This window comes from Elgaria multicarinata, chromosome 3 (assembly GCF_023053635.1).
Source record: "Elgaria multicarinata webbii isolate HBS135686 ecotype San Diego chromosome 3, rElgMul1.1.pri, whole genome shotgun sequence".
NCBI lineage: Eukaryota > Metazoa > Chordata > Lepidosauria > Squamata > Anguidae > Elgaria > Elgaria multicarinata.
Window position 1 is genome coordinate 103665065 of NC_086173.1, and position 23140 is coordinate 103688204.

General features: G+C 43.7%; 1 protein-coding gene across 1 annotated transcript; it reads left to right on the forward strand.

The window, feature by feature from the left end:
• Positions 1–2904: 2904 nt before the first annotated feature.
• BAP1 (BRCA1 associated protein 1) lies at positions 2905–21794 on the forward strand. Its single transcript, XM_063121132.1, has 17 exons — positions 2905–3057; positions 5686–5715; positions 5797–5851; positions 6878–7010; positions 7860–7979; positions 8604–8665; positions 8748–8890; positions 10346–10424; positions 10742–10865; positions 11738–11885; positions 13065–13249; positions 14889–15022; positions 16564–17036; positions 18073–18233; positions 19716–19808; positions 20469–20541; positions 21151–21794. The coding sequence occupies exons 1-17, from the start codon at positions 3021–3023 to the stop codon at positions 21282–21284; spliced, it is 2184 nt and encodes a 727-aa protein (XP_062977202.1). The 5' UTR covers positions 2905–3020; the 3' UTR covers positions 21285–21794.
• The last annotated feature ends 1346 nt before the right edge of the window (positions 21795–23140 follow it).

A 23140-nucleotide genomic window follows, 5' to 3' on the forward strand; every position in this document is an offset into this window, starting at 1 on the left:
TATACATGAAATCCATGGGCTGCTTAGAGGTTTTCTTTATAATTCTTTGCTATATCAAGCTTATATTTAGTGTATTTTCCATAAACTGAGGAAAGGCTTTGACAAATAGTGTTATGTATGTCCCTGATCAGTATATAGAATAAAATCCGGCCATTTACTGTTGTTTTATACTTTGAATGGTTTTAATTTTTGTGAACCGCCCAGAGAGCTCCGGCTATTGGGCGGTATAGAAATGTAATAAATAAATAAATAAATATTTCATAGAAGTCAGATGTTTTGCCTTTAGCTAGTTGGTATGTCAATTTTTCTGCCATGCCTATTTGCCATAATTACATAGACTATGATTTTGATGTTAGAAGTTCTACAGTTTTCCAACATTCAGCTATGAATTTTTGGGCAGGCATCAGCATGAATTCAGTTAAGTCCATTGGGTACGACAATGGAATCAGTTACCTAGGGAGGTTGTGGGCTCTCCCACACTAGAGGCATTCAAGAGGCAGTGGACAACCATCTGTCAAGTATGCTGTAGGGTGGATTCCTGCATTGAGCAGGGGGTTGGACTTGACGGCCTTTTAGGCCCTTCCAACTCTACTATTCTATGATTCTAGAAGTCCTTCGATGTCAATTTTGCATTTGGTTCTTCCCATATACTGGTATCACATGTATGATTTGATGTGTAGTATTTGCCATTTCTGTAAACATGATGTTCTAAAACGGATACAATAGGACATGTCCACCACATATGGATATATTAACCTTGCACATTGCAGATTCTCCAACATTTTGTACTGTTTGTGTCGGCTATTCTTGCCAAATGTACTGGGATGATAAACCATCTGTGTAACAATGTATTCCCCCTAAGAGTTAAGGGGGGATCTACACAACTGCTTTAAAGCGCTTTATAACAGTTTTGACAACTGTTGGGGCCCAGGACACACTGCATATACAGGTTTCAAAACGTTTTCAAAGTGCTTTAAAGCGCTTTAAAAGCAGTAGTGTAGATCCCCCCATAGTTTTCCTTGGTTGTGTCACCCATACTTTATCCCATACCTTTTGCTCTAGCAGTTTTTGAAATTTGATTTTAGAACTGTATTGTCTTCCACTCATCCCCGGTAGTATTAGGGATGCCTCTGCAAACAAAAGCAAGGCACATCTTATGCTTCCAAGGGCAAAGGGATAGCAAAAGTGTGGGGTTTTGAATTGCCTAGGATTGGTGATAGGACTGGCTGCACTGTTGCTTCCCAACTGGATTGGTGCCACCATTTTAAATAACAATCCAATGCATGTTTAGACACCCGCCCCCCAAAAGGCCTACAACCCCAAACATTCCTCAGTCAGCATAGCTGGCTGGAGAATGCTAGGAGTTGTAGGGCTTCCTCTTGTCTAAACACACATTCAGTTGCCCTCTAAACCAATTCAGATCCTGGGACTCATCCCTGGCACTGTCAGAACTTTGAGCATGATTGGAAATGATGAGTACCGTATAGTATCCCCCTACCCCGTGATTGGATGTACTGATTAAGTGCACCTCAGATGTCACATAGCCCAATATATACCAGTGCTCCCCTGCTTGCCCAAACAGAAAATGCAGAGATGCGTAAACATGGCACAACCCACATAGTGCAAGGGAGAATGCTGATACACAGACCTCCATACTATATTGTAACTTATTATTGCAGTGCTGGACTGGGACCATGGGAAGCCCAAGCTCATGTGGACTTTCCTTTAAAAAAATGTTTATTTACATTCCAAGAATGTAAACAAATACATATCCATTCAGAAAGGTATCACTGAGATGCATCCAATATTACCCCTCCTTAGAGTAGACCTTATGAATAGGACTTAAGTTAGATGAACATTGAACCCAATGCTACTTTCTCAAAGGTTCAATAGGCATTACTCCCTTTGGGATTGCAGCCAAAAAGAATATATTTCTTAGCAAAACAGCAGGAGGATGAGATGGATTTCCACTATGCTTGTACTGTTGAAGACATCTGAAGCACCACTGAGCAGGATACTTGACTTCTTGGACCACTGGATTAAAGGGACAAGTACTTTAGAAGTGCCCCAAATTTTGTGCGAATTGTCTATTAGCTTTCTTCTTAGTGTTTGTGATTCTTCCTTTCCTTTATTTCATTTTTGCCTTAGCCTGCTGCTAGTAATGTCAGAATCACCTGGCACCTAAGCAGAAGCCTTGTGCAGGAAAAATAACCCAAATTGCTCACTTTTAATTGTGATATTTTTTAAAAAATACATGCAGATTCAACTTTGGTTTTGGTCAATTGTAAACCAAAGGAATTTTTTAATTATTCCTAAACCGTCCATGCCCTCCTCTAATTACATTTTTATTAATTTGGCATATTTGTCTTTACAAATCACTGACTGACACATTTAAAATATAATTAAAATGATTACACTCAAACTTCCTACTTCAATATTTGGTTTATATTTCTGGAAAGAGAAATATTTCTCTTTGGAAAGAGATGCAGATAATTTGTTCAATAATATACTGAATAAATGAGTACAGGCCTATTCATGTCTACTAAGAAGTAAGCACCATTGACTTCAGTGAGGCTTACTTCAAGGTAAGGATGAATACGGTTAATGAATCCTCGGCTAGAGTTCGCCGCCTCCAAGAAGAAAGATCCAGATGGAGTTCCGGAGGGGGGACGGGCGGGAACGTTTCCTGGGCCCCATGATCTCTTCTCCCCGCCTTAAGAGTGGCGCAGAACGAAGAGAGCGCTGGAAACCATTGCAGAACACATCCGCGACTTTCCTCGCGCTTGCATGCCTTTTCACTCTGTGCGCCTGCGTCAAGGCCGACGTTCTATAGTACGACGCCCTCAGAGAGTCGCGCTGATATGACGTGACACAGTAGGCGTCACTCTGAACGTGAGGCTGGGGGGTCCTGTTGTTGTAGGTGGCTGTGGAGGCGGCGGAGAGGGGCAATTGGAGTTTCTCACGGCTGGCTGAGGGGGCCTGGGGCCGGTCATGGCGCTGAGGCCTGGCCCCGGGGGAAGATGAATAAGGGCTGGCTGGAGCTGGAGAGCGACCCCGGTGAGTGAACGAGCTCCGGGGTGGCTGGGGTTGGGGGAGGGGAGGGGTAATGGGTGGAGGCCCTGAGGAAGGGTCGAGGCTCAGCCCTAGGCAGAGAACGGGAGAGGGCTGGTGGGGACCTCGAGGAGGAGAGGGGGAAGGGGGACTCCCGCCCTTTCTTTCCAGAAGTGGAGCTAGGATGCTAAGCATGGTATGGCTGTGGGTGGTAGCAGCAGCTAAAGGGTTGCTCTGTATGAGGGAGGAGGCTGACTGAGCAAAAGAGCCTGGGATGAGATGGCATCCTAGATTTGATGGGAAAAGGGGGAGTGACAGTGTATATGGCATTGGGCAGACGGCACTTATAGATTTAAGGCAAGCTTCCACAGTATGGTGTCCTCCCAGATGTGTTGGGACTACAACTCCCAACATCCCCCAGTTGTAGTCCAACACAACTGGAGGGCACCAGGGTAGGGAAGCTTGCTCTGAGGGGACTCACAGTTAAGGAGCTGGGGCATGGATATCTATGTCAACCAATGACAGAGGACTTGAGACTCAGTTATTAGCCCCCTTTAGACAACTAGGCATGTAAACTAGCCTCATAATGTTACGTGTCAGATAGTTTTGCATTTGAAGATGTCACTCTGTATTCCCTGGTTCATGCTAGTAAGTCTGCGTACATCTTTACCACTTCTCTAGTTGGAACACTTTGTTTTCGTTGTGAAGGGATGAAGTGTCTGTCCTGCTACATAATCTACTGCCAATTTATCAAAGTTGATGTGAAAGAAGAGTCCAGATATTTCAAATCAAACAGTGAAACTAGGGCTTTAAATGCATCCAACACCAAATGATTTTGAAGGATACACCATGCAACAATGAATCGTATTTTCTTTTGGAAATGTAGAATACTAGGATGGTTATAACTGTCAACACTGCTGTGGCAGTAAATACTTTCCATTTAAAACAACTGTGGTTAATGCACAATATTTTTATTTACTTTTTTGTCCTGCCTTTATAACCTGGTTACAAGGACTCCATTTTCTGAGGCTGAGGAGATCCAGGTACTATTTTTGCATATGCGCCCTAGAGATGGGTGACTTCCTCCATGTTTGTGTTGGATTGATCAGAAAATAAGCTGAACTGCTTTAAAAACATTCAGACATAGCTTTTTGCATTTCCTCAGCCAATTCAACACTGGAAGTAATCTAGCAGCCTGTCCCTTGATCCCCGTCCTCTCCTTCCCCTATGTTGGATTTGGATTGGCTATACATAGGTTTGAATCCTTACTTGGGCTGCAGAACTCACTGGGTGATCTTCGGCTGGCCTCTCTCCGTCCAACCTATTTCACAGAGTTGTTGATCCATCCATGTACGTCACCAAGAACTCCTTGGAGGAAGGGTGGGATGTAAATGTGGGAATAATAATATAATACTTAAGTGTGCATAAACTTTTAAGAACAACATAAAACTATCAGCATAGATAAAACATTAAAAGTACTTTTAAACTCTAAGGTCTTTGCCTAGTGCTGAAATTACATCAAAGTAGGTGCCAGACAAAGTTTGCTGAAGCAACCATTCCATAGTTGCAGTGCCACCAACAAGGATGTCCCTTTCCTGGTAAGCCACCAGTTGCACCTTGGACAGTGGCTGTACTGGGAGAATGTCTCTGCTGAAGATATTTATGTATAGGCAGGTGATTCTATCAGGTGCTCTGGTCCGAAGATGTGAAGGGGTTTAAAGGATAAAATTAGTGCATTGACTTGAAACCAAGAACGGACTATGATTCGGTGATATTGATAAAGTACTGGTGTAATATGGTCATAATGCCCAGTCCTCATTTTCCTTAGAGGAACCTACTTTCCACCTAGTCCAGATTGCCCAGTCCCCACTCCTCCACATGCCACCCCAAATTCAAACAAATTAACAGTGCTTGAGGTTTAGAGGGTATGTTTGTCTTTGGACCTGATAGCTTCTTCATATTTGCTCGACTCAGTGCCTCCTGAACTACTGCCACTCCTACCCCACCTCACATACTGGGGTGAGGGGTCATCTCTTATGGGGCCAGCCACTATTGCATCCTTGAGTTTTCTTCTGAGTGCACAGTCATCCTTCCTCTGCTGTACACACACTGGGTGCTGAGATTAGGATTCACCAGGTCACCTCTCATCCAAGCAGACTGAAGGCAGCAAAGTAGCAATGTTATGCCTCATTAATAGTCGTTACTGGCCTGGCACCTAGCAACGGTGGGAAACACATGCTGCTGCTACTCCTCCACTGAAGATAGAGGGTAAAAGGAACCTAACACAGAAGCTACAGTATGGGCGGGGGGAAGAAGAGAAAATGAACAGCTAGCATCTGGGCAGTAAGGAAAGGGAAGGAATATGTGATGGTGGTCCTTGAATTGTTCCATCCTGGGCTGCTGCTTTGGTTCAAGCTGGCTCTGATTGTGCAATTGGAGCTGAAATAATAGACATCTATTATTATTTTAACGAAGGCATCCAATACTCTGCTTCACTGATCGAACTTCTAATCTTGATTTTGAATTTAACATTCACAATGGGTTAATTAGACTAAAATAAATGCCAGAAGTTTCTTTCTGCACAATACATGTGGTGCTCAGGAAGTAACGGTTCGGTCTCATGTTCTTTTGCAGGGCTCTTCACACTCTTAGTAGAAGATTTTGGTGAGTATCACCTGCAATAATCTATTAGTATCTCCTGGCTTCTCCTTCCCATATGTTAACTCCTGTTGTATCTTCCTGTAGGTGTTAAGGGGGTGCAAGTTGAGGAAATCTATGATCTGCAGAGCAAATGCCAAGGGTAAGCTACTAACCGTTATATTGATTAGAGGGGATTAAAATATCTTTTTAAAGTTGTGATTTATCATGACACTTGTGAATAGTAATCTTGTTGAAATTTGTGTGGAAGTTATTCCATTTCTGTCAAATAGGAAATACAACAAATATGCCCTGGATTATAATGATTAATGTTGTGACAGAACTAATTACAGGAAAATTTCAACAACTTATTAATTTTTTTTGATAAATATAGAATAATATCACACTCCTGTTGCATTGAGATTGCAGTGGGTGATATATAAAGCCCTATAGTCATCCAAACTGCTACACCACCCTAGTGACTAATTATACTGCAAACCCTCTACACTGCAGCATAGAGTAGTGTTGGTTTGATGTTTTGTACATCGCCTTGTTGGTTTTTAGAGGAGGACATTATACAGATATTTAAAATGAATAAAATAAATGGATGCTGTCTTGAGCATCCAGTTGTCAGCATTAAGAATGTAAGAAGAGCCATGCTGGATCAGGCCAAAAGTCCTTCTAGTCTAGCACTCTGTTTGCACAGTGGCCAACTAGATGTCAACAAGCAGGACACAGTTTAATAGCACCCTCCCACCTATGCTCCCCAGCAACTGATGTATATAGGCTTACTGCCTCTGATACTGGAGGTAGCACATAGCCATCAGGACTATAGTAGCCATTGGTAGAGAGTTTTGGTAAGGGAAGCTGTAATGGGAGTTGGTATTGTGGTTGTATTGGCTTTGTCTATTTCCTGCTAATACCAGCTATTGTTTAAATCGGAGGTAGGGAACTTATGGCCCTCTAGATGTATTGGCTTACAATTCCCATCATCTCTCACTTGGCTACACTGGCTAGATCCGATGGGAGTTGTAGGTCAAAACATCTGCAAGGCCACAATGGCACACTCATTTCAAATGAATGAAACTCACAGGGTGATGTGTGTGAATGACTAGAGAACTATTGAGATATATCCTTCACAGGTGATGCAGCTGCACTGTTGTCATGCTGTTTCCATTCTTTTTACCAGGCCAGTCTATGGGTTCATCTTCCTTTTCAAGTGGATTGAAGAGCGCCGGTCTCGACGGAAAGTCTCTACTCTGGTAGATGAAACGTCAGTGATTGATGATGACATTGTCAATAACATGTTCTTTGCTCATCAGGTAAGTTGATACGGTGGGAGAAGAAGGATCTCCCCAGTTAGGTAGACCCAGAGCTTAATGTGAGCCAGTCATATCCCTAGTATTGAAAGCAAATTCCTAGGATTAGTTTCATTACAAGTAAGGTACTGCTTTTGAGTACGTGCAGAGTGCCTTTCCCTCATCACTGAGAGACCACAATCAAACTCAGTTTGGGATCAGGAGTCTGGCATTCCAGGGTAGAAGACATGACTCTAGGCAAATTTGAATTCCGGGAATTCTCATTATAAAATTTAGGTGCAGACTGGAGCATCCTCATAATTGGAGTAGGGGAATACAACTTTGCATGTTCTTCACCCATTATGTAACATGACTGGGGATGGAAATGGGCCTAAAGAAAGTCAATCCCATGGGTGTAGTGTTGGTTCTCTGACTCCTTGGTGAGCACTCTTAAGTGACCTTTCCCTGTCGTTCCTGCTCTCTGATAATGGCACAATGATGTCAGGCTGCTGTCTGATCAGTGTAGGTTGATCTTTGCAGATTGGTAGGTGGAAGTGGGGAGCTTGGAAGAAGGGGCTGAACTCGGTGTCCTTTTGATTCCTTTTAGATTTGCATATTTTTGATGCTACAGTTGTTTCACTTTTTGGTCTGTAAGCTGCCTAGAGAATATCTGTCAATGGGCGGATGAATAAATGTACCAAAATAACCTCTAATCGTTACTGTGCAGTAGGAATAGATGTTTAGCTCAGAGGCCCTCATAGCTGCACTGGGAGACCTAAAATCATGAACTGTACAGATGGCTTTGTCTTTGTCTGACTGACTGCCGGGTTGCATTGCTTTTCATATTGTGTGTAAATGTTCTCTTTTAAATAGCTGATTCCCAATTCTTGTGCCACACATGCATTGTTGAGTGTCCTCCTGAACTGTAGCAGTGTGGATCTGGGGCCAACTCTGAGCCGAATGAAGGAATTCACCAAAGGATTTAGTCCAGAGGTATGATTTGGCAGAGTGCATACAGGTGGGAACAAACTGAGATTATTGAAGGTTGCTGATTTCTCAAGATGCTTTTGTAAACTCTCCCTTTTTCGTGGCATCCTCTTTTCTTGCCTTCTTGTCCTTGTTTGCCCATATAGCTTAAGGAAACTTAACTAAGCATATTAGTTTGTCACTATCATTATGGAGGAGGGGGGCTTGATATATGGGAGATGGAAATGCTGAAGTGAGGCTTTTTAATGTAAGATTATCTTCTCCTTGATGAAATGTGAGTAACAATAGAGTATAATATGAATGTTGCAGAGGGCTGATTCCATAATCTCTGTAAGCAGTCTATTGGCAAACATAATGTTAGATAACTATTTTCGTTACTTGGCAAAAATGAAAAACCACATCAGAGGACTTCTTTTTCTCATTTGTCTGGTCAAACTGTTGTCATAGCCTCTAAACAAAACTTTTTGCATGTTGTTTTAAAATGAGCTTTGTTTAGCTCTGAGAAAGCAGTTCTCCTGCTAGCTGCAGTAGTACCTCAGCTGTGCCACTCTGAATTCAATCGCGGGCTTAGCTGTATGTGATTCTGACGGGACCTGTCTTAACTTCTTGCTCTGTTTCCTTCTCCCTCAGAGCAAAGGCTATGCCATTGGAAATGCCCCAGAGCTGGCCAAGGCACATAACAGCCATGCTAGGTAAGTGGGATGACCGTAGAGAACTTTGCTATGTAGTAGGCCACATCTACTCTGACCTCTTGGGTATTTGTCCTCTTGGCAGGCCAGAGCCCAGGCATTTGCCAGAAAAACAGAATGGGATCAGTGCTGTGCGGACCATGGAGGCTTTTCACTTTGTCAGCTATGTTCCCATCAAGGGGCGGCTCTTTGAGCTGGATGGCCTGAAGGTTTATCCCATCGACCATGGTAAGGGACATCGATATTTGTGCTTTAGCTTATCAGAAGCATTGAAAATGTAGTTTTGTACTAGTAGCTATTTGGGGTCCTTAAAGCTTCACAGCTTATAAGAAAGCAATTTTTTTCTAGGTTAACATATTTTCACCCTTTATTTTAACCAGTCTATGAGGAATGTCAGCCCAGTAGTAGTGAAAGATGTCTTTCAGTGCTATATTGGGGATAAGATGTAGTGAGTTAAAGGAAGAATGACTTGACTTATTGTCCACCTCACTTCAGTGGTTCAGGTCAGTCCTTGCCTCTCCAGAGGGTCACAAAAGTCTGGGGCAGCAACTGAAGAGTACTGGTTGGAGTTAGCAACACTATATCTTGGAGCATAATCCTATGGATGTTTAGACAGAAAAGGTCCTACCAGCATTTCTCAGAAAGCCGGGCTGCCTAGGGATTGCCCCTTAAACACCTAAAAAGCAAGGCATGGTGTAAGCTACATTCACCTTAGTACTGGATTATCTCAAGGTCACCTGTGCTCTGAGATCATTTGGGAAGGCTCTTTTCCAGGCCCCCCTGCCTGCCTGTTGAGATTGGACAGGTGAGGACTGGAGAACGAGACTTTTCTGTGGTGGCGCTCCCTCCATCCATGGATCACTCTCTCTAGATCCATACACCTGGCAGCTAAAGTTACAAGTTGAAAAGCATTAGGTAAGAGGGTTCTACTTTCCAAAGCATTTTAATTCAGGTTGTTTGATTTGTCGTTTTGGATTCTTACAGCTTTTAGGAGTTTAGAGTTGATTGTGTTCTATAACTACTGTATCTGTAGTTCTGGTTCTACTGTTAGCTTGCTTATTGTTGCTGTTAGATTTGTTTGTATTTATTGTTTCATGTATGTTATGATGTAAACTGCTTCACATTCTTTTGATCAGGCTGAATAAATATCTATTAAATAATAACAATGAATCATGATTACCTGGAGGCAAGGAATATCTAGACAAATAACATACAGGCATCTTGAGCTTGCTGTGTATTAATATCTTGTTGCATCTTTTTATTTTGCTTTGTATGAAAATGAAGAGAGTATCTTATTTTAATCTTTGTGGAACAGGTCAGATGGAAAACAGTTAGAAAGCACTGGGTTACAATGAGGATGAGTATTTTGTTTTTTAAATGGAATGAGTTTCTGGGATATGTGTTTTTCTTTTGGCAGTCCATTCCATGGTTTAGGCTGAGATAAACATCTTAAGATACTCATTTCCATATCTTTGACAAGTTGACTTTGAATGTATGGCTCAGAATCTAACCATCATCTATGTGGGCACCTATGATGTTTCCTATAATGTACTTTTACCTCTGCTGTATTGCCCATATATTTGCTCTTGTGTTTGTATGGCAGGAAGAACTTGCAGTCGAGCCCAATTAACAAAAGTTGGTTATCGGGACCATTTCCATGTTTGCCTTTTCTTGCTTTTCTAGGGCCCTGGGCAGAAGATGAGGAATGGACAGACAAAGCCAGGAGAGTTATCATGGAGAGGATTGGACTTGCCACAGCAGGGTAAATGCCTAGAACAACGAGCATTTATTAGGATTGTGTAACAGTTCTGGAGGTGTACTTGAGGAGAGCCACATCTTTTCTTTGGGCTCTCATGTTCTGTAGATCCTGCTTTTGGTCCACCTTTCTCCAGATGGCATGTTCTGGTCCAAAAGCTTGCTGCACCTGCAAAAGTATCTCAAATGAAGCATCCCAGCAGATTCACCAGTCAATGGCACAAGCTGTGATGTTAAACTGGCATTAGGGGGCACATTACGGCGACCCAGGGAGAGAGAAATTTAGGCCTGAAATGTCTAGTGCAAGATGTTGTCTCTCTGCAGGGAGCCATATCATGACATCCGCTTTAACTTGATGGCAGTGGTGCCTGACAGGAGGATGAAGTATGAATCCAAGCTGAACATACTGAAGATGAACCGACAAACTGTATTAGAGGCATTGCAGCAGGTAAGGGAGGGGGGGCGGAGGGAGAGAATGAGCCTAATGGTCAGATCGCTTCTCCTTATCGTTATCTGGCTGTAGGAAGAGGCGTTGTATTTCTCTGTTCAAGTTTGATGTTCTACAAGCAAAGTAGGGCTCTAGGTTGTGGACAGTCCCCCCCCCCCCCCATTTTTTCACATTTTAGGAACAGTAGGAGGAACGCTAGGATTACTACATATGGAGCTTGACTTTGGTGTTCTCTTTTGGTGCTGTTGTTGCTACTACTTCTTATTGATACTTAGGTTACACCCCAATAGTTCTGCTTACTGACCTGCATAGCTGGCTTATGAATTAGAAATATTTCCTAGGCAGAAATAATTGGCTCCCAACAGGCTCTTGAATCCAAAAGAAGAAAGCCCAAGAATGAGTACTTGATGTCCAAACTAGAGAAATTGGAGTTAAGAGGGTGGGTTGGCTCCCTGGTGCTTGTCTGAAAAACCAAGATTCTTCTGAAAGAATTGCTTGAGCTTAGCAATAGCATGAAGACATTCCAGTGTTACAGTACTGTAGGAGTACCGTTTACCATTTTATGGTGCTCTGGGATACTCCTTTCCCGTTTGTAAAGAGGCAGGCTAATGAAAACTGGCTTTAATAATAATAACAACAACAACAACAACAACAATTTTATTTCTTACCCTCCTCTCCCTCTGGATTGAGGCAGGAAACAACATCAAATACAATATAATATATTAAACTGGTTAAAAGAGCATTTAAAACCAATAGAATATTAAAATAACAATCACAACATCTTAAAATTCTTAGGTTTAAAGAATTTATTGGCATTGTATCTTCACTTTGTGAATTGCTTAGCTTCATCCTTTTTTTCCTTTCCACCTAAGCTAATCAGAGTGACTCAACCAGAGCTGGTCCACACCCAGAAATCTCAGGAGTCCCAGCCTTCTGAGGAGCCCAAGTCAGCTAACAGTAAGACCTCCACTCCACTGGAAGTGGGGAGAGCGCAGCTGGGTCCAGAGAGCACACAGACAGGTATGAACTCTCTCTGTTAGAGAATGTCAGTGGTACGTTTGCTTAGATTCTAGAGATAAGCTGTACAGTAGTATGAACAAAGGTCCATGCTCAGAAGGTGGTTTTAAAAACACATGTAAACAACCCCACGGCCCATGAGTTGCATCTAGCCTTCAGACCTGCCAGTGCCCTAGATGCCTTGTCACATTTTCCTAGATGCTCTACCTCTCTAACCTCCCCTGGGGCCAAAGGTGGATGCTGTACCACTAGTCTGCCATACTCTGTGATTATCTCAAGGATAAGATACTCTTACCTTCAGTACTGGAAGCAGTATGCCTCCGTATGCCACTTGCTGGGGAGCACAGGCAGGAGGGTGCCGTCCTGTTTGTGGGCTTCCCATTGGGGCATCCGGTTGCAGCATCCAGAGTTCTGTACTAGATTAGCCTTTGGTCTGATCTAGAAGGGCTCTTCCTGTGTCTTATGAGAGAGAAAACATAGAGAGAGGGTAGAGCAACAAAAGATTTCTCTCTCATGTTATGGAATACAGCACACTCAAGTGCCTCCTCTCCTCTCTAAGCAGAAAGAAGAAAGCCTTTTCTGCCCTGGGAGAAGGAGTTAATGGGGGAGTTTTAACCCTTACCTATCCCCCAAAATGTGATGAAGTCCTTTTCCCCACCCCAGTGCTATTAAACCTAGGAAAAGTTCTAGGTTTGGCAGGGGGAGAACTTGTATATGTGTTTGAATGATAGATAGTGAGTGTGGGTGGTGGTGGTGGTGGTGGTGGTGGTGGTGACGGGGGAACCAGGGCCCTACTACCATGGGCTTTGGCCACACCTTTCATTACATGTGGCCTTCAGGCAAGAAGGTTGCCCACCCCTGGTCTAAAACCTTGGTTTCTTGAGGATGTGTTTTGGCAGAGGAAGCCAAACACAAGGAAGGCATGTGTTTATTTCTGAAAGAAATCATGCAGACTCAGGCCCTCGTCTAAATTCCAGCCAGGCTTGCAAATTGTAGGCATCTGCATCCAACTTACATGTTCCCGCTTGACTTTGTTGGATTTGGGGTAAGGAGTTCTGGAAAGCAGGGCCCTGTGGATACGGAAGTACCTCATTCCTTTTGGAAGTATACACATGTACTTAGTAAGTAAACGTAAAGGTGGAAGAGTTGCCTCTGAATAGGAAAGATATGTGTGTTTTGCAGGGAGTACTGAGGACTCTGGTGGCCACGATCAGCCTGCCTCAACCCAGAGCCCTCCAAGCAAGTCAAAGCTGGGCAATAAACCACCTGTGAGCAGTATAAATGGGGCGCCATCAAACCCCAGCCCCATTGTGCAGAGACTGCCAGCTTTCCTGGATAACCACAACTATGCAAAGTCACCCATGCAGGTACATGAGGCTTTTGAGCTTGGTGGTTGCTGTCCGTCTGGGAGAGTGAAAACTGCATGATTTGTGGTTTCTCAGCTTGTTGCTGCTGCGCCTCCAGAGGGAAAAGTTTCTTCTCGTTGGGCAAAGGCATAATTGCACGATTGCTCTTAGGATGCTGCCTCGTGTCTAGGAAATCTAAAATTCTCTGGCAACACTCCTGTTTTAAGGAATAGAATAAGTTGCCCAAATTGGAGTTTGTGTCACTAATATACGTTGAAAGGAAAAGTTGGGGTTCTTATAGAAAACACACCTTCAACAAGGCTTCAGTGGAAGACAGAGGGACCCATCTGGTGTAGGGGAGCCACACTGGCTTCAAGAGCCTTTCAACCTTTGTCTAGCTTTGGAAGTGCTGGTTGTCAGTGCCTGTATGTCTTTCAAGCTTTCCTTCACATGTGAACTAGAAACCCTTCTTAAACAAGTGAGCACCCCTCCATGTTTTTTTTAAGCGTTCCCACATGAGTGATTGTCCTTGTTTTTGAGGGTGCTCCACAGAGTTCCACTGAATCTCTCAACTAGTCCGTATCAGGAAGAGCAGCCTTCCCCAAATGTTTTGCACCACAACTCCCATCATCCCTGACCACTGGTCCTGCTGGTTGGAGCCGATGAGATCTGTAGTCCGAAACATCTAGAAGGCACAAGGCTGGGGAAGGCTGGAGTCGAGTGCAGCAATCTCCTCCCCACGCTTCTCCCGCAGATTTATTTTTATTTATTTATTTATTTATTTATTTATTACATTTTTATACCGCCCAATAGCCGAAGCTCTCTGGGCGATTCACAAAAATTAAAACCATCATAAAACAACCAACAAGTTAAAAATACAAATACAAAATACAATATAAAAAGCACAACCAGGATAAAACCACGCAGCAAAATTGATATAAGGTTAAAATACAGAGTTAAAACAGTATAATTTAAATTTAAGTTAAAATTAAGTGTTAAAATACTGAGTGAATAAAAGATGTTTCATGGATGCAAATTCATCTCTGAATCTGACAAAAAAAATTCATGGGAGAAACTTCATATTGAAGAAAATACTTGAAAGTGTATTGCCATTGCAGCTGAAGCCATCATAACAAGACCACTCTTCTGTTTTTGAGTAACTGGTGGAAAGGCAGGCTAGAGTCCGTGTGCACGGCATCTAATAATAAACAGCCTTGGTTAAAAGACTTGCAGCGTTCATGGCTGCTTGTTTTAACAGGGATTTTGATTGCAAGCAAAGTCTGGGCATTCTTTGGAATCTTTTTGCTTGTACGTGCTGAATAATTTCAGCTGCTATCATGGGCCTTGAGCTATCCAAAGTGTGTCTGGTCAATACAGTCCTAGAATGCTTTTTGCAAGGGATAAGGGGAGCTACTCTTTTTCTGTTTCCTTTTTGGCTTGTGTTTGTGTCTCAGGGTGGGCCTGGGGGTCACTTGAGCAGGAGAATTGAATCCTTATTCCTTAGAAGGCTGTTTCCTTAGGGCTCAGGTGGGGGTGCAGACACAGGCACTTCTTTGTGCGGCTCTGTTTGTTCAAAAGACGTTTTTTGTTGAGCAGGAGATCCTCCCAAGTACCGTTCTTAGGACGTGTTTTGAAGCCAGATGTATGGTATGTATTGCAGGAGGAAGAGGACCTTGCAGCAGGAGTGGGCCGGAGCAGGGTCCCAGTACGGCAGCCTCAGCAGTACTCTGATGATGAGGATGATTATGACGATGAGGAGGAGGAGGAAGTGTGCAATGCTAATCCTGCCATCAGGTAATGGCAGGAAAACTAGTCTCCAGTGGTGGCTTTTTCTCTCCTTGCTCTTCTCTAGGCTCCTCTCAGGAGGGTGGGAGATTTTCAGTGCATGCTAAAGATTATTTTTCAGAAGCCAGCATTGTAAAGGGTGTGTGAAAGGGTGGCGTGGGGGCGGTGGCGAAGGTGTTCCTATGATACTTCTCAAAGGTGAACTAGAGGAGAGGTCCTATTGGGAGGGTTCTCAAAACAGTGAACAAGGATTATGTCATACAGATCACCTTATCAATTCTACCTCTGAACTTTCCGGATGGAGATCTATAATTACAAATAAGTAACTTTTTTCTTTATTTGCCCATTGCCAGGGGTTATCTGGCAAATATTGGTCAAGCGAACAACTAAGTTATCCTTTCTATAACATATGGCAGTGCCAGGATTTGAGGCATGCGGTGCAAGGCGAAATGTCAGCTGCCAATATCAACTGAACAGACTTGATTGAGGCTTGCGGACTATTTTCAGAGGATACTTTTTGGTCTTGTGTAGATTAGAACTGAAAAAAGTGAGTGGGGGAAGGGGTAGACGGTATAAAACAATACATATTATATGACCCAACAAAAATTCCAGTAGCTCTGTATGACAAACATAATGCTGATATTTTATAACTATTTTGTTCCATGTGTGTAAAATATATGTATCTTCAGTGCTATAAACCATTTTTTCACCTTTCTGGAATTGCAGCTGGTATCAATTAAATCAATACTGTTAGAACTATAATATAAAGCAAGAAAATGCACAATAATACACCAGAAAATTATTGATTATTCCTTATCCAAAGGTCTTCCTAAAATCATGGCCCTTGCCCAGGTGCTTAAAAACTGGAGCGATGACCATATTTTGAGGAAGATCTTAGAAAACTGGGCAGCCACTAAGAAAGTTCTATTTTATTCAGAGATGAAAGTCTATTTTTGCCCAAATAGAAGGAATTTCAAGCAGGTGTCTCAAGGATGAACTTAAAAGGCAAATGGGCTTTGATAGGCAGAGGTGCTCTCTAAAGTATATCAAGCCCAGGTCACAAAAAGCCCCAAAGGTAAAAACTATCACCTTAATTCAGGCCCAGAACATCATCAGTAGCTTGCACAATTGGTGCTCAGTTGGTTGATACAGATGCGTTCTCTTCCTACACCTGCTAACAGGTGGGCTGCTGCATGGCTTCAGAGCTGTTGTCAAGAGCATTCCCCAGAAATGTCTTTGATTTGTTTTCAGAATTAAGAGCACCTTGGCAAAAGTTGTAGTTTAAGGAGAAACAGGTGGCAGGAGATGAGGGGTAGTTTGATTATATTTTTCTTGCCCCGTATACCCTGCCTCATGGCTCAGAAGACCTCTTGGGTGGCTTAGGAGCTATGAAGAGCTCAATGGGATGCAGAAGCCCCTCCCTTCCCAGCTACCCAAAGCTTCCCTTCCTTAAAGTAGCTCCTCCTGATGCTTTGAAATCCTTCATTGTATGTTAGTGGATGTGAGAGTTGAAGACTGATCTTTTTCTCTCATTCTCTGGCTTTGGATAGTTACAAGAGGAAGGGTCCAATGAAGCAGGAGCACCTGGTGGGAAGCGCTGACGGCCAGCTCTCCATACTCCAGCCCAACACCATCAATGTCCTTGCTGAGAAGCTCAAGGAAACGCAGAAGGACCTCTCCATGCCTCTGTCTATCAAGACCAGCAGTGGTGGCACTGCGGTTGCTGTTGTGCCTCATTCTCAGCCATCTCCTACGCCCAGCAACGAGAGCACGGACACTGCCTCAGAGATCGGAAGTGCCTTCAATTCCCCGCTCCGCTCCCCCATCCGGTCAGCCAACCCCACTCGTCCCTCCAGCCCCGTCACCTCCCATATCTCCAAGGTGTTGTTTGGGGAGGAGGACAGCCTGCTACGCGTGGACTGTATACGCTACAATCGGGCTGTGAGGGATTTGGGGCCTCTCATCAGCACAGGCTTGCTGCACCTGACAGAGGATGGCGTTTTCTGCCCACTGACTATCACAGGTAAGGTTCAGGGGTTCAGGGCTCTGACTGCTGCTCCCCTGGAACTTCCCCACCCTATGCTGAGAGGGTGCAGGGTGTTCTTGCTCATGAAAGGGGGACGGCTCTTAGGCATGCTCAGTGGAATGTGCTTGGCTTGGAGCGGCTTGCTTCTTACTAGCAAACACATCATTCATAGTCTGATGTGCAATGTTAGCAGTATTTACGCAGCCCATTATGGATTTACCATCCATACTTGAATCCATGTACCGTTTGGGCTCAGAGAAGCGGTCCAGTGACCAAAGAGCCCCAGGTAACCGCCACTCCACTCTGGGGAGGAGTTGGTGGTGAGAACATTACCAGCACAGGGCCTCTTCTTCCCTTTCTGAAGGTTCCTCTCTCCACCTCTTAAAGAGTGTGGATTAGAGACGTAAAATTTCCAGAAATGTTGAAGCCATGGAAAGAAAGCTCCCCCGCCCTTGTGGGTTTCAAGAAGTACAATCTATAAATAACTGGTCTTAACTGTTCAGTTTTTCAGAAAATAAGAGTCCTGGGGGGAAAATGTGTTTTTCCCCCACTGGGGCCTTCACATCTCTAGGGTAGCTCTTTACACTTTGGGGAGCAGAGCCAAAAAACTGGGATAATATCACATGATGGTGTCTCTCCTGGGTGAGAAGTAGCATTTTGGACTCTTCAAAGCATGTGTGAACAATATAGCAGCAAGGCATATGCTAATTGAGTAATCTATAATGAAGTGTCCAGCGTTGTTCTGGTTTGTTCATGTGAATGCATCCTTGGAGTGCTCCGAGTGGAGCTTCTTCTACATTATTGAAAGCTTCTTGAAGTTCTAGCTACTCAACATGGGGTTGGGGCTCATTTCCCCCCCTCCCCCCGAGACAGGAGTGTGGCCTTGGATTGTGCATGTGATCCCTCTGGAGGAAGAAGCATTATGTACCCATGTGGTCAAAACGTGTTTAAACAGTACTAAAGTACTCCATCCTGTTTGCTTATGCGCACATACCCTGTGTTTAATATTCTTTATCCTCTCCACTAACACCAGATGGTGGGAAAAGCTCCTGCCCTTCTAGCAAATCAGGCGAAGAGCTTCAGTCTGTTGTAAAACTAGAAGAGAGAGATGCAAATGAGCCAAATGACAGCAAGGACAAGGGTGGAATTGGCCGGTCTAATGATCCCCCTGGTGGGGAAAAATATTCTCCTAAAGTAAGTATCTCTGTCCCACAGCAGTCGTGCCATGGCAGGAGGGTGGTGATGGCTGACCTTTGGTGGGAGTCTTTTGCAATCTGTGAAGCAAGCCGAGCATTGCTCACGAGTAGATGGCACTAAAAGTATCGATGGTAGTCTTGCCCCTTGGACGGTTGATTCTTGAGTCTGCTTGAGCCACAGGGAAAATGAGGAAGGGAAGGGACCATTTTTGTCATCGTTACCCCATAGTTTTGTCATAGTTATCACTCACCGATGGCTAGAGACCCTGGGTGTTGGCAGTTCCACTACAAAACGTGTATTTATGGCTGCTAAGGCTGTTTCAGGTGGCAGTTTCCTAGGAAGTGTGTCCCTGCAATTGGAGACACCTTTTTTGCATTGCTGCAGAGTTGAGGGGCTGCCCGACCAATTCTGGCCCCATGTAATGGGAAGGGGAGGGGGAGACAATGCAAACTGGAGGCAGTAGTGTAGACGTACACTCGGTGGACATCTAAATGTATCCCAGTTGTCTACGATGAGAACCGGGGTGGAGTTTGATAGGAATGTGGGTTGTTTTTAAGCTAAAAATCACAAAACTCATTTGCAGGGAGCCTGAAATTATAATGGCAATTTTAAAAATTCAAGCCAAGAAATCAAAGGAAAAGCTGCTGGGCTAAAGTGGATGTGTTTTTTGTTTGTTTGTTTTGCTTGGCACCTGGACCTCTTGTCCCTACGCAGCTTTTGACCTGATATTCATGGAACGTTATGAGGCATCTCCTCCTCCCCCTTCGACCTGGAACAAAACAATAAAAAAATCCCCTAGTCCTGCCACAACACCAAACTATGGAACCAAAATGAATTATTCAGATTTTGAATTTGCATAACTTTATTTCATTTTGAAAGCTTGGTGTTTCTCTTGGAGATGGAGGTTCATTTATAAGAATACGTTCCCTAAATAGCTGTATCTTTAGAAGAGGTATTGTACTTTCCGCCTTATTGCCAGATACAGATTGAGAGACGGTGCAATAAATCTTTAATTGAAGCTATCCAGGGCTGTTTAAAATTTAAAGGAATGCAGAAAAAGCAAGAATTGGTCTTGGTTTGTATCAAGCGTTTTTAGGTACTGGGGATTTATCACAATTATGTTTATGATAGTCTAAGATCTGTGAACTTGTTTAAATTATTTTTTTCCAGTTTAATTACTCATCTTGCTGGTGGTGAAACTTAATCTAATGAACGTTTTGTTGTTTCCAATTTGGTAGAACTACTTTCCACCCTGGCAGGCTCTCCCTAATACAGAAGTGCTTCTGGGCCTTTTCCACTAGATTAGTTACAGGATGGCCCAGTTGGGTGCTGAAGTTATAACGACATGTTCCTGGTGCTTCCGGCTGATTGTCATAGTCTTCTCTCTTGTGGCACTGTTACTTGTCCTGCTATCACTACTGAAGAGGTAGGCTATGGGAGATTGGCAGGACTCTTACTGTCCCTATTTGGCTTTTGTAGGAACTGCTGGCGCTGCTGAAGTGTGTGGAGGCTGAAATTGCCAACTATGAAGCTTGTTTAAAGGAGGAAGTAGAGAAAAGGAAGAAGTTTAAGGTAGGGTAGTGGGTGGTAATGGTGCCTTGGGGGTGGGGTGGGGGCTAATAATAGGGTGACTTCCATTCATCATGACTATACTTTCTGATGTGAAAGCAAGGCAGGATTAAGTCTTCAGACTAGCACAGTTAGAAATCACCAAACGTACCCAAGAGTCCATTCTAGACTTTTTTGAGCCTTGCACTCAGAACGCTTCCTCTGGTGGAAGTTAGGGGGGCAATTTTTGTTGTTTCCCCCTCCCTCACTGACTCCCAGCACCAATTTCCAACTGTTCAGTTGGTCCCCCCATCTTCTGGAGGAGATTGCGGGGGGGGGGGATAGGTTACTGCAGGAGGGGGAAAGCAAATATTAACTCTCCCCCCACCCCAAATTCTCCCACTAGATCAGAAGCCTCCTGTGGATGCAAGAAGCCCTTCCATCTGTAGGAGGCTTATGCTGGATCCAACCCATTGTCTTTTACTACTTGTACATCTGCCAAAAAGTGGAGAAATTTGAGTGCTGCCATCTCACCTGTTCGATGCAGTGCAGGGTTGAGTTGTCTTTTATCCTGCCAGTCAACCAAAGGATAGTTAATTTTGATGTGATTTTTCTTTCATTTGCTTCAACACCACAACTGCTGAGCAGATACTTCTCTTCCACATTTCTGACTCTTCTTCTTAGATTGATGACCAGAGAAGAACCCACAATTATGATGAATTCATATGCACCTTTATCTCCATGCTGGCACAAGAAGGTGAGATGCTTGCTGAACAGTCAGTCCTGGCACCAGAAGAAATATTTGGGTGGGCCAAAAAGAGGTGAAGTCGATTCTTGGGCGGGGGTGGGTGGGGCAAAAGTTCCCTTTCATGAATTAAACCTTCCTAAATTGAAGCATCTCTTACACATTAACACCCGTCTTAAAATATTTACTCAGAAGTAAGTTACACTGAGTTCAATAAAACCTACATCCAAGTATATGTATTTAGTTTTGCAGCCTAAATTATAATTTTAAATTCTATTCTGTCTTCGGTAATACCTGATCATGTACTTGAGCTGAATATGATGCTCCTAACTTAGATGATCAAACCTACCTTGTTGGTACAGAATTTCCAAGGCTTGGCCATTGATGACATACAGGGAAAATGTGGTTGTGGCATAAGAGAATTTTAACCAGCAAAGCTCTAGTTCACAGCAACTTATGTCACATTAAATTAATCTTTAAGGTGCCCCAGCACTCCTCTCTCTAGTTTAACAGACTAACACATTGTAGGGAATTCACATTTTGAAATGATTGAAAAGGGAAGAACATAATGACATAGCTTTTGTTTTTCTTCGGCCAATCTTGCAAACTCTCTTCCTACAGGAATGTTGGCTAGCCTTGTAGAGCAGAACATCTCCGTACGTCGACGGCAGGGGGTCAGCATTGGACGTCTCCACAAGCAGCGGAAGCCGGACCGGCGGAAACGTTCCCGGCCTTATAAAGCCAAGCGCCAATAACATCCACCGTTGGGACAGGGCTGTGTGTGCTCTGCTTGCCACTTCGATAATCGGGTGCACGTTTCAGGCGCTTCTCTTATCAGGGGAAGTGCTTTGCACTGAACTTCTCTGTTCAAATCATCAGTGTTAGTGTAATGTTACACACGAACCCACTTGTGTTCAAATGGGCTTTAGATGTTGCCCCACTGGTGGTTCCTACATGGGCATTCCTGCAGCATGAGGACCAGGACCACTTGAGAGACCTATTGACACGGCACAACTCAGTGTCCTAAATCCGTCTGCAGTATATCTTGCCGTAGCCAATGGCATTCTTAGAGGCTCTGTATCGAGATTAGAAAGGAACAGCCAGATCTCTGCTATCCTTTGAACGAGCATTGCAGCCAGAATTGGTAGTGTTGGGTTCAGTAGGAATTGGCTGCGTATTGTCCCTTTCCAGTACTTTTGGCTTTGTACACTCCAGGGAGGCTCATATCTATTTTCTGTATTAAAATGTGTATTTTATTTTCCTGAGCCATACTATCGTCATTGTAATAGACTACAGCTGGCCACAGACCCTTATTTCAGGGTGCTGTCCACCTGTGAGTCTGGCTCCTTTGCTCAAGGTCTTCAAATTCAGTATCAGTCCTATTAATTTTTCCTCCTGGTGGTTTCTTCAGTTGTTGCAGGAGCAGGGAGGGGGATTTCCATTATGGGCTGTGTCTGTACAAAGTAAGGCCTTATGGTGTGAGGACATAGTGTTACTCACAATTTATAGTGGTGTAGGGTCAGGGGTAGGCAACTTTTTTTTAAAAAAAAACAAAAAACCCAAACGCCAAGTTCCATTAACCAGAGCCAGGCGCAAAAGTCATAATGAGAATTCAAGAACATGGTGCTACTGAGCACATTCTGAGCCTAGGGATTTGTTTTTGGTGCCAGAGCTGAACTGACCATTCAGAAATTTCATTCCTGTTTACCTCAAGCTTTCTTCATTTCAGTAGCTGACTTTAGATGAAAATAGTCATTTTGTTATTATTAAACAATGGCGAGTCAGAAAGAAACACGTGCCCGTCTACTGCAAATGACTCTGATCTTCTAGATCCTGATCTGCCTTCTACCCGCTCCAGATGTAGGCCTTGCAATATGAATGCTGCATTTTGACATTTTGTATGTGTGGAGGCTGTGTATAGAAAAGGATGAGAATAATGGAATCATTTCAGATGATTCTCCAGTTTTGACCTAGAGGTTGTTAAGTTCTAGCTTCAGCATATCTTAGAAAGATATAGGTGTTGGCCTGCACATGAGTAGAGCTAAAAGGGGGGGGGGAGAGGATGTGGGTGTGCACATAAGCTCAGTCCCCAATGCCTGGCGCCTTCTTGATTTTCATGTGATCAATACAAAGGTTATTGTAAGAGTCTTTGTCTGAATGTGCTTACAGAGCTCCTGTAATTGGAGCCCTGTCTTTCCAAGCCATTGTCTCTCCACTTTAGCTCCAATGTAGTCAGAGGCTTGCACAGGGCTTATGTTTCAGGAAGACACCATGGGGAAAGCACAGCTCCCACACTACTGCCAGCTTTGCTTATTGAATCTGAAGCGAACATTTGTGACCCTGTCAAGCAGCAGAATCCTGAACAAAAGCAATCAGGTTAGTAACTCAGAGAATTGGTTTTACTTTTAAGTCTCTCCCTGTAGTAGCGGTTGTGCTACAAGTAGTACTCTGCCACTACTGCTGAGCAGTAACTAAAGGAGGACAGAAGCATGCTCTTACAATCAGATGGTGTCTGAGACGAGGGCATCTGAATCATCCATCTACAGGCACATGGATGCTGCCTTGCCAGCATGACCTGATGCATTGAGCCATTGCCTCCTTTTGGAAGCTT

Bases quoted from the DNA above. Each gene is read 5' to 3' on its own strand.
- BAP1 (XM_063121132.1), top strand. From the start codon at position 3,021: ATGAATAAGGGCTGGCTGGAGCTGGAGAGCGACCCCG. The intron at 8,891-10,345 runs GTAAGGGACATC...TTGCTTTTCTAG, and splicing joins GGTTTATCCCATCGACCATG to GGCCCTGGGCAGAAGATGAG. The intron at 10,866-11,737 runs GTAAGGGAGGGG...TTTCCACCTAAG, and splicing joins TATTAGAGGCATTGCAGCAG to CTAATCAGAGTGACTCAACC.